This window comes from Mauremys reevesii, linkage group 4 (assembly GCF_016161935.1).
Source record: "Mauremys reevesii isolate NIE-2019 linkage group 4, ASM1616193v1, whole genome shotgun sequence".
In the NCBI taxonomy this organism is placed as follows: domain Eukaryota; kingdom Metazoa; phylum Chordata; order Testudines; family Geoemydidae; genus Mauremys; species Mauremys reevesii.
In genome coordinates, this window is record NC_052626.1 from 115750893 (window position 1) to 115762435 (window position 11543).

The following is an 11543-nucleotide window of genomic DNA, read 5'->3' on the forward strand; positions in this document are numbered from 1 at the left end:
TAAATAACCTATACAGAAGCCCCTGGAACCCCATACAATTGGGTCCCTAAGCCATGAACGATCGGAACACATACCAAACTTATTTTAAACATTACATGAATATATTGTCTCATACCACAGACTTATAAGCTAGACTCTCTAGTCCATGAGGCGAAATCTTTGAGCTAGAAGGTATCTTAATTAAAACTATCCTGAGATCGGTTTTTCCTCAAAAAGGATTTTATCAACAAAATCTGATTTAAATCACAACAATCCAATTTAAAGTCTCTCACTAAAAATCCGATTTTTTGGATTGTTTTAAACAAATCACTGATTTGTATCCACCCTGCCCTCCCGCACCTTGTACCCTAGAGTTCCCCCTACCCCTTACTTATTTTTCTCCGGAACCTGAAAGTTTCGATTCCCAGTTGTGCTCAGCCCTTTCGCGGCCGAGCTCCGCCCCGCCGGGGCCGGCCCGCACCGCCCGGCATATCTGGAGCCCCGCGGTGGGGATCGCGCAGAGCTGTTTGGGGGCAGCGCCGCGCCATGGACTCCAGCGTGAGCATCGACCTGCAGCCCTGCGACCGCGGCAAGGTGGGGCCGAGCGCCGCGGCTCCTCCGTACTCCACCTACCCCTACACCGGCCCCGCGCAGGGCTTCCCCGTGCAGCAGCCGCCCCGCGACTTCGTGCTGTGGTCCCTCTTCAACACCATCTTCTGCAACGTCTGCTGCCTCGGCTTCACGGCTCTGGCCTTCTCCTTCAAGGTGAGCGGGGCAGGCACCAGGGCTTGGGACGCTGCCCGCGAGTGACAGGTGCCCGGCCCAGGGAGGGGGTGAAAGTGACCCCAGTTAACCACCTGCGGGAGTTGTGAAAACAGGGCTTGCGGGGCAGACTGACAGGACAGGACAGCTGGGCACCCACTTCCCCAGGCTGTGACCTTAAAGGCACTTCTGGGTAAGGCTGCTCTTCCCTCTCTGAAATCATGGATGGAGCGGCCAAAGGAGACTTGGATCAGAGAAATATTTGATATGCATCCCCCTGCACCCCCACCCAAAAACTTATGCTTGCCGTGCCTAGTAGCAGTGTTAGAAGTAACCCTTTATCAGCTGTGTGTCTGCAGAAAGCCTCACAGCAGTTTGCCAAGTTGTCTGATCCAAGGTTCTGAGTCCCTGAACTGGACTCCCTTTCATGTAATCTGCTGGGAATATAGTTTCACCTCCTTTACATTATTTGGTTTTTAAATGCCCCTTTTTTTGAATTATCGTTGGCACTTGGTCATTTCCCTCTGGTAACATTGTGCAGAGAGATGTCATTGTGCTATTTAACTTGTATTTTTAACAGCAAATCAGCTTTGAAAATATGAACGGTTGCTAGTAGCTTCAGCAATCACATTGCACAGCACTTCCAATGGAACATTTCCTGTTTGTTTTGCAATCTTATAACTTACAGTCTTTAATGCTAATTTGTTTTTATAACGCAAGTTCATTCTGGGGGCCTATAACTTCAAGGCTGATTCCTGGGATTGGTGTAAAAACTTCTTCAGTTTCCTTTGATCCTCCAATGGGGATTGCCTTTGTCAACAGCACCCTAGTACTTGGAAAAGGGGTCACCACTACCAGCCAGATTAAATTTCATCAACTTTAAAAAATGTTTCCAAAGATTTTAGGCATAACAAAAAAATTTATATCTAACTACGGTACTGATTTTGCTGGAGGGGTCTCATAAAACTAGTTCATCACATAGTCAGAAGTAAAGAGAGGGAAACTCATTTGTCCAGCTATCTGGAAGGAAAGGGGTGTTGTCCCTCTAAGGGCTCTCTTCAGCAGGGAGGTGAAGGGGGAAAGGGATGGACAGAAAGACTTGAGAAGCAAGTTTTTGTACTATGGTAATTAAGAACATAAGAACGGCCATACTGGGTCAGACCAAAGGTCCATCTAGCCCAGTATCTGTCTACCGACAGTGGCCAATGCCAGGTGCCCCTGAGGGAGTGAACCTAACAGGCAATGATCAAGTGATCTCTCTCCTGCCATCCATCTCCATCCTCTGACGAACAGAGGCTAGGGACACCATTCTTACCCATCCTGGCTAATAGCCATTTATGGACTTAGCCACCATGAATTTATCCAGCCCCCTTTTAAACATTGTTATAGTCCTAGCCTTCACAACCTCCTCAGGTAAGGAGTTCCACAAGTTGACTGTGCGCTGTGTGAAGAACTTCCTTTTATTTGTTTTAAACCTGCTGCCTATTAATTTCATTTGGTGACCCCTAGTTCTTGTATTATGGGAATAAGTAAATAACTTTTCCTTATCCACTTTCTCAACATCACTCATGATTTTATATACCTCTATCATGTCCCCCCTTAGTCTTCTCTTTTCCAAACTGAAGAGTCCTAGCCTCTTTAATCTTTCCTCATATGGGACCCTCTCTAAACCCCTAATCATTTTAGTTGCTCTTTTCTGAACTATTAAAATGTGTATTTTAGATAAGAGTGGTCTTTTGAAGGATTTATTTTAAAAAACTGTATGTCTGAAGATCCAAACACTTAAGGCTAAAGATGAATACTCAGATTGTGCATCTAAAAATCTGCGCTAGGATTTTTTTTAGAGATGTGACTTTATAATCTTCAGCAACACACTAATGAAATATTTTTAAAGCAAATTTTAAACTAAGGTCCTGTAGACTAAGGGCTTGTCCACACTTTACAGCGCTGCAACTTTCTCGCTCAGGCGTGTGAGGAAAGCATCCCCTGAGCACAGCAAGTTTCAGCACTGTAAAGTCTCAGTGAAGACAGTGCACCAGCGCTGGGAGCTGCACCCCTCGTGGAGGTGGAAAGCCACGGTAAAGCAGTATTGCCAGTGTAGATTAGCCCTAACATGTTCTGAGTAAATATTACAGTGATACACACCTCTTTTTGTCAGTAAAGTCAGAAACTGGCAGTATACACTTGGGGGTTGGCAAATGCCTGTTAAATGGCTTCATTACCCCTTGAATGGCTCTTTAACAGTTTCAGTGCTGTGCTAGTAGGTCTAGCAGGCTGGAGGCTTTTCACTTTTAAGTTTTTTTTTTTAAATTAATGTTTATTCCTTATCATACAGTTACAGACTGAACTTGAGCCCTGGCTGAGCCAGACACCACCCTACGCCCGGGCAGCCTCGGGAGGGGGGCTGTGCAAAGGCCCCCCCTGGGTGAAATGAGCTCCTTCCTGCCCTGGGCCTATGCTGTGGGGGCGTGGGGGTGGGTACCACACCTGGCTCCAGCACCCAGGGCTCTGGCACAGACCCAGTTGCAGCTTCTGCCCAGCGCTCAGGGGGGGTCCTTGGTGGCTGGATCCTCTGAGGGGCTGGCAAGTCACAGGAGGGGCCCTGGGGGGTTTGGTGTTACCCCACGGGTGGGTCCTGGGAGGTGGGGCAGCCGGAGGGGAGCAGGGCAGAAGGGCTGCCAGCCCCAGGAGGAGGTGGCATGGCCAGCGGGCACAAAGGGTCAACCCCCCCCCCCAGCATGTCCCACCCACAGGCCTGGCTTTGCCCCAGCAGCCCCACGCGAAGGGCCCAGGTGCATCTCTGGGGAGGGCTGCCATAAATGAACATCCGAAACCCCCTGCTCGGGGGCAGCGCTGGGCACCAGTGTGAGTTCAGGACCAAAGCGCTGGGGCCTGAGGGGGGCTCACAGGCAGCAGGGCTGGATGCCTGTGTCCTGGCCTCACCCACCCGGCTGTCGGGACCGGGTTTTTGGGTGCCGTCTGGGTGGCATGGCCTGGGGCCAGCAGGATACAGGGAGCCGCCCACTGGTGCAAGGTGCCTGGCCTGGCGTGGCTCAGACTGGGGCTTGTCTACACCAAGCAGCTTTTAGCCTTGTCACTAAATGTCAGCGTGCGTAAACGTTGTCTGCACTTTTGAGGACAAAATATTTCCAGCCCAGTGAACTGCATTAGCTTTGTTGGCAGGAGAGCACTCCTGCTGGCAAAGCCACGTTCACGCTGCCACTTGCCTCAGCAAAACTTTTTTCTTTCACTGGTGGGGGGCGGGGGGCTTTAGCTTTAAGTACCTGTGAAAGACAAAAGTTTTGAAGTTTTGTCAACTTCCACAGTGTAGACAAGCCCTAGATCCCCTCTAGAGGAAGACTCACCAGGCGGCAGCAGCTAGGTGTGGGAGCCTGTGGGAAGGGTCAGAACAAAGATAGGAAGAGCAGGAGGGTGGACACTAAGACCCAAGGGTGCCCCAAATTTTCAGGTGCCCTACGCAGCCCGATGCTTTCTGTTGCAGGCTAACCTTGCTTTCAGCTGCCACTTCGGATGCCCTAGCTTAATATTAAGCTGTTACCTTTCAGAATCCATATACCTAAAATGGTTGTACTTTGCTGTAGCATCCAGTACCATTTTGGACTTTCAATAAAGTGATTTTCCCCCCCACCTCCCACCCTTTGTAATTGCAAATGTATTAAAAAATCCTTATTTCTGTAAGTAACCCCCTGTCCTGCAAAGCCTGAAGCGCACACTTTGCACATCTGTTACTTCGTTTGTTGCATACTTAAATGTTGACTTTTCAACTGAATTGTTTATGCTCCTAATTGCTTATTTTAATTTCAATCCACCTTTTAGGCATGCTGCATATTTTGTTCTGCTGCACTTTGGGGAGGTATCTAAATGTCTGCATCCTCCTGTTTGCATGGGTGTCATGGGAAAACCAGTTAAAGCATTTTAAACTAAAGGAATTAAGAGGCCTCCCCACCACAATTTCCCTTAGTTGCTTCCTTTTACTAATAAGAGCGTGTCTACACGGTGTGATGCTAAAAGTGTGACATTAATGCACACAAGTTACACTGCCAGAGACCCGTGTATGGATGTTCTCATTCAGAAGCACAGCCGACCTTAGTTTTGACAGCAGTAGTCAGCTCAACCATAGAAGATTGCAGGAGTCCTTTCTCTCCTCACCCCCCCCCAACCCCCGCACCCCCCTGCAAGACAATTACTCATCATGTCTTTCACCGGACTTGAATGTGTTTAAAGTCTTGTATAGCCCAAATGTAAATTTACATTTATTTTATTTGAAGTCCAGAGAGGAGGCGGGAAGCAGTGGAGTATTCCACTTAACTGGTAGGACCTGTGCATGCAGAGGGTGTTGGCCTGGGTACACAGTGATGCTTTCTATAGCAATGTATATAAAGTGGTGGCATTCATGTCCCATTAGAACTGACCAGTTGAGCTACATTTTTGGTGCTTTAAACTGTAAAGATTCCTCTTTAATCTCAGACTCTACTGCTCACTACCCACACATAATATACCTTACCATCTATTAAGTATGCACTCCTAGGAAGATTTAATTTTACAAACACCATACTGTCTCTTACACATTTCTTACACTATGAATCCAGGATTGCAGCATTCTGAAATAAGAGCATCCACACAGGGAGCTATTCCACTATAGCTATAATGCTTTAAAGTCACACACTACCTTATTCTGGAATCATGTCCCAAATGGATAAATTCCCAATAATGGAAAGAATGCAGTTCTGAGAGCCTGGGAAGTAGGGTCTATTTCAACCACAAGTTGTTGGTTAAATGCAGGGATTGTTGGGTGAAATTCTCTGTGCTGCAGGAAGCTGGACTATATTCTCATAATGGTCCCATCTGTGAATTTACTGGTTGCCTGTTTTTGCCTGGCAGCGCTGGTGCTCTGCTGGTTCTCCTGGGCAGCACAATTAACATGTCACTGGACTTCTGTGTCTGAATTCTGCCCTCCTGGACAACTGTGCATGTCCATGCGCTCCATGGAATAAATTAAACAATGGGATAAAGACATAATATACAGTAGTGAATAAATGGGTAATTCGGCCATATGGTCTCTCCCTACTGAAAATGTCCATACTGTGTGTAAATGTGGTGGTGTAGCTGTGTTGGTCCCTGGATATAAAGGAGACAAGGTAAGGTGGGGGAGGTCATGTCTTTTAATGGGCCCACAGAAGCTGGTGAAATGTACAACCTTGTCTCTTTTGGCAACAGAAGTTGGCCCAATAAAAGGAATTACCTCACCCACCTTGTCTCTCTGCAAAGTGAAAGACAAGCTGCTAGAAGACTGAAAGCAGTGGGCAGGATGAGAGGGAGCAAGAGAGCTGGTGAAATTGGCTACAGCAAATCTATGGGAAGACTTAAAAACAAGGAGGGCAACTTGGAACTTAATCTGGAAAGAGAGGGCAGTTCTGAGGGCACGGAAGATCTGTGTGTGATTCATGGGGGGGCGTCTGAGCAGGCAGGTAGGTTGGTTCCACACATGTTGGTGTCTTGAGGGGTGGTGCTAAGGGAGGCCACAGAGGAGTTGCTGGAAATCAAGGTGAGGGAAGATGAGAACCTGTGGGGAGGAGGAGTTCAGCCGAGGGGCTGTCAAGGCAGTGGGCCACATGAGTGAGGTCGCAGAGAGAGTGAGAGGCAGTTCCATAGGTCCAAGAGGAAGCTAAAGTCACAGAGTGGGGAGGTCTCAGATGTGCAGCGTGTCGGGAATCACTCTGTTCATTCCCCCCCAAGCCTCTGCTTGCCAGCAGCACTGGCTAGTTGGAGCTGGATATTGAGAGTTGATGAGCACCTAGACCTTCCACCAAAGTCTTGAGAGCCGCAAGTGCTCAGCCACCCTGAGAAGCAGGCCTTGGTGCCCCAAACATTTTACTCTTTACCCTTCCTCCCCACAGGCCAGAGATCGTAAAGTTCTGGGTGACGCCGATGGAGCAGGAAGCTATGGCAAGACTGCCAAGTGCCTGAACATCGTGGTCCTGGTACTGAGCCTCTTGACATTGGTTCTGATCATCATCCTCTTCGCAACAGGAGCTGTGGCTGCCTCAAAAGTAGTTCAACATGATAACCAATACAGGAACAACTACGGCATGAACTATGGCAACTAAACCACCCCTCAGGATTCTCCCCAGCTGGATGACTTCTCCCCAAGCTTCCCTTACTCAGCTCTGCTTGCCTTTGTTCTGCTGTTTAAATTGTCAATGGCAGCGCTCTCCTTATGCAACCGGAGCCCAGCAATTATCTTTGCGATGTGGAGATTTACACTCCACCGCCCACCTCCCCCTTTCAGCCACCACCCTTCTGCTGAGACTGGCTGGCAGATCCTCCTTCCAAAGTGCCACCAGCCAAGTCCTACCTTAACAGGATGGAGGGGTCACTATAGAGATGGGGAGGGGGAGTTTCTAACATTGCTCTGTTTCCCCCACCCCAAAAGCAGACTGCCTGGCTTTCAAAGCCCTCCGAGATCCTGCAGTTGTTAGGGAGGGTCAGCATTGTTCTTGTGATTATTCAGAATTTTCTCTTTAGAGAATTATTTTTGTAGAGCTCTTCTTGGCAGAAATGTGCAGGGACTATTTTCAAATAAAAGGTTTTTTTCCTCTTCTAAATGGTTTATTCTTTATTCTCTTCAAAAGAGGCAGTTGAGTTCCTTCAGGACCTGACAGATCCTGGTCCCCAAACTCTCCATCCCAGGGTCAACAATCCATTTTTAATCTGGTAGCACCTGGCTTTTGGGAATACCAGTGCTCCTATTAATGCTGATCTTGGGAGCAGCATGGATGTGGGGAACATGGAAGAGGAGACCAACAGAGTCCTGCAGGGGACTTAGTGCATAAGCCCTGCTTGGTGCCAGCTCCACAGCTTTCCTCCTGGAGACCTTAAACTCCAGAAGAGCAAGCAAACTTTCTAGTTTTCTCATGGGGGGGCCCCATGTCTGTCAAATCCCACGAGACAGATCCAAACAGCAGAGGTAGAGCCCCACTGACGCACAGGAACATACAGGCCTTAGAAGTCTGTGTGCGCCTGCAGAAAATCCTGAGGTCCCCAAGAGAAATTTTACATACGGGATTGTGGGAGGCTTTTTTTTTTTTCTCCTTTCCCAGGGCAGCCAAAGGATAGTGCTTTTGCCTCATGAAAGAGGGATCCTCACCATGTCGGTTGGAGATGCTGGCAGTTTGCTTTAGGTGAGTATAATTGCTGGAGACAAGGGTTCAGCCTGTTTAGTTTAGACTCTAGGAGGCCTGTAATAGTTCTGTTTTACATGTAATCATTCTGTTTCCATCGTCCTTACTCACTACCCACTTGAACCTCTGATCTTTAATAAATGTCGTCTTATTTTCACTCCCCACGTATTTCAGCGCTGTGGTATTAAGCGGAGGAGATCCTGAGTTGAAATAATTCAGGCTGGTGTGTACGGTCCCCTGGGGGACGGCAACCCTCGTATTTCTCTGTGTGTGTGTGTGTGCAGTGAAGGGCCTGGGCATTGCAGGGAGCACTCTGAGGATGCAGGGGTTGCTGTGCGTCTATCGGGAGCCTGCACAGAGAGTGCGAGATCTGTGGCAGCCTAGCAGGTCGTGCTTGTGGTGTCTCGGAGCTGATGCACAGACAAGACTTCCTCATGCTAAGGACAGGTGGTGGTGAGGGGCCTCACAACTAGGGTGACCATATTTCTCAACAGAAAAACGGGACACCACATGGAGCTAGCCCTTGGCCCCCTTCCTCCTCCCCATGCAGGGCTTGCCTGAGCCCTGTCCCCCCCCACCCCCAACTTGGGGCTGGGGTCGCTGCTTATCCAAGCTCTGCTTGCCCCTTGCACGCGAGGCTGGGGCAGGCATTGTTGCTTGCTTGAGCCCTGCCTTCCCTGCCCCTGCACAGTGCTGGCATTGCCACTTGCCCCCACTGCCCCCAGCACGTTCATCCGCACTCTACTTTCTTGACAAAAGTGAGCATTTGATCAGTTGGCAAAAGCAAACAGGCCAAATACCCACTTTTGCTAAAAACATGGGGATTGCCGGAGTAGGGCTTAAAGGGGCTGTTTTGGTACAAATGGGATATATGGTCACCTCACTCACAATGCTGGGTATCCCTGGGGGGCATCACAATCCCAATCCCTCTCCTTTACCCTCTGACTTCTCTCTCCTGTAGCTACACAGGACTCAGCCCCTTGACTGTAATAATTTAGATGGAACATAGGGTCCCTAAGGTGTTAACACAGCCCCAGTTGTCTTAACTCAACACAAGGTTTGTGGTTTGGCAGAGACCACAGCCGGCTTGGCACCATAGCTGCACAATTAAACAGTCTTTTAACGCTTTATTGACAATGCAGCAGAAGGACAAACAGTTAAAATGTAAAGCATTTAAATAAGGCTTTCATCCTAACAACATCCCTTGTTCCCTTTAGCAGGAGAGAGTCTTCAGGACCCCCCAACCCTCTCCTCAGCCCTCATCTGACATCTGCTTAGAACAGTGGTAATAGCTGTCTTGTGGGGGGCAGGGGTGAGGGAGTGAGAGAGTTAGCTGAGGTGGGCTGGAGTCGGATCCTGTTTGCTTCACGACAAAACAAGACCCACACAAGGAGAAAGAGAAGAACAACAATGATAGAAAATGCAGCTCCTGTTGCTGGTGTTGATATTTCACTTGCAACCTCACTGCTAGAAAAACAGAGCACGTGGTCTCAGTAGCCTCTCTGAGACTTGGCAAACTTGTACCTTATCCAGATGTTCAGGGTACTGCATTTAGTGGCCTCTTTCTGGTGCCAGGCTTACAGCAGTGTTGTCAATAGGCCGTCCTGGCCAGCTAAGCCAGACTTCCATTAGACAGAAGGAAAACGGAGAGAGATTGGCAAGAGAAGACATAAGGTAAGGAAGGAAAAGAACACGTGGGAGGAAGGGGGAAGATAAAGTCTCACACCCAGGTGGGGGATGGGATTTAGTCAGTCGATGGAGGTGGTGGTGTCATCTGGGTCCCTTATCTCTGGCCTGCTCTGGTCAGAACGACTCAGGATGATGAGACTGGCTAGGAACCAGGAAATGATGGGGGTGGCAGCCGTTTTGATGAACCCCATGCCTTCCCCTTTGTTCAATCAGTGAGTGTGCTTGCTTCACCTCTACTCAATACCCACCCCCACCCCAGTCTCATTGGGAGGATCCCAAAGGGGTGTGATTGGTGGGATCACCCATCCCCTCGTTATTCTGTCCACCAGTTCAGTCGGATGTCTGACCTGCCAATATTGGGGCATTGATTTCCAGTTCCACACTCCTCTTGTTTACCAGGTGTGATCTTAGCACTGTCCTTGAATTACATCCCTAGGCCTTTTCCTTTGAACTAGTTCAGTCTGGCTGTCTCCCGTTGGCACCTTTTCCCACCAGCGTTTATTATTATAGGCTTACTGTGATGTTTAATTACCTTTAACTCACTTTTCACAGTGGAGCTCACAAGTGGGGTCAGTTTGTAGGCACAATTATTACACGGGTGGTGACAAAAAGGAAACTCTCTGGAGTGTGGGAGCACTGCAGGAACAGCTGTGGCCGAAGGCAGCCAGCAGAGCTGTCAGACCTGTGGGTTGGTGCATTGGAGGGTGAACTTGGGGTGAGTGAGTGTAGATGCAATGAGCATGGCTCGGAACTGTGGCCATTCCTTCCTCATGTATTTCATTAGGAAATAGGGTAACCAGATGGGATGAAGAAAATATCAGGACACATGGGGGAGGAGTCCCACCAGCAAAAAAACAAAACAAAAAAAACCCCACGGAGTCCCGCCAGCAGAGAGAGAAAAAAATAATAATAATGAAGTTCTGCCAGCGGGAGGGGTGTGTGTGTGGGGGGGGGGAAGCGGAGTCCCACCAGCAGAACAAAACAAAACAGGAGTGCGAAATATCAGGACAAATTGCATCCCAATCAAACAGTGATCCGGATGTGGGACAAATGCCTAAAAATCAGGACATCTAATCACCCTATAAGGAAATATAAGGGGGAAGGGAGGAAGAACATTTGGAGGGACAAAGCTCTGCAGAGGGTGAGAAGCAGTGACCCAGCTGTGACTACATTCCTCCTGTCGGCCAGTGATTCATGAAAAATGAAACATTCTCAGCCCAAAACTTCTTTAAGCTGGAATTAAGGGTGAGAGCATGTCACACTTGGGAGTATGTCAACATCCCGGAAGAACAGTTCAGTTCTCAAAGTGAAGAGCCAGGATATTCCGAGTTAAGGTTAAACTGAACATCGCCCGATATGTGGATAGATGCTTTGTGCAGCAGCTGTTCCCAGAAAGCTAAATAGGAATTCTCACCCCCCAGCCAAAGTGAGGGGAGGGGAGCTTGGATGCTGACTAGAATTTGATGTTTGGCTGTCCTCTATAAAGGGTCAAACCAAATCCCTAAATCCAACATCCTTCAGTTCTTGGGGTTCTGAAATAAGAGCTGATTCTTGTTACAAGCTCATGCCTGGCTCCAGGTAGATTAGCTTTAATAAAACTTTTAATGTTAAAAAATGCTATAATACATAGGTTGAGAAAAGAGTGTACATCTGGGTATAGTGTTTAGATTATCCACAAATACAAAGTCATAAGATACATATAGTGCATAATCAGCAATAACCCAAATTCAGGTGAATGAATTTAAGAATACAGTTTAGATAGCTAGTGTCCATACATTCAGGTACATTACTCGTGAAAAAAGTTATACAGGGTGGAAAGCAAAATATATCAGTGAGTGAGATTGTCCCTCAGTAAGTGAGAATTTAGGATAGGTTTTCCATTTAGAGAAAAAAACAGTCCATCAGGAAAGT

At 48.2% G+C, this 11543-nt stretch overlaps 1 protein-coding gene across 1 annotated transcript; it reads left to right on the forward strand.

Moving 5' to 3' along the window:
* Window positions 1-416: 416 nt before the first annotated feature.
* On the forward strand, window positions 417-7367 carry LOC120403860 (dispanin subfamily A member 2b-like). The gene is made up of 2 exons (XM_039535711.1): window positions 417-744; window positions 6660-7367. Exons 1-2 carry the CDS (start codon window positions 526-528, stop codon window positions 6867-6869), a joined length of 429 nt encoding a protein of 142 aa, XP_039391645.1. The 5' UTR covers window positions 417-525; the 3' UTR covers window positions 6870-7367.
* The last annotated feature ends 4176 nt before the right edge of the window (window positions 7368-11543 follow it).

Excerpts from the sequence above, each read along its gene's own strand:
- LOC120403860 (XM_039535711.1), top strand. The coding sequence starts at position 526 with ATGGACTCCAGCGTGAGCATCGACCTGCAGCCCTGCGACCGCGGCAAG. Across the intron at positions 745-6,659 it reads CTCTGGCCTTCTCCTTCAAG|GCCAGAGATCGTAAAGTTCT; the intron begins GTGAGCGGGGCA and ends TCCTCCCCACAG.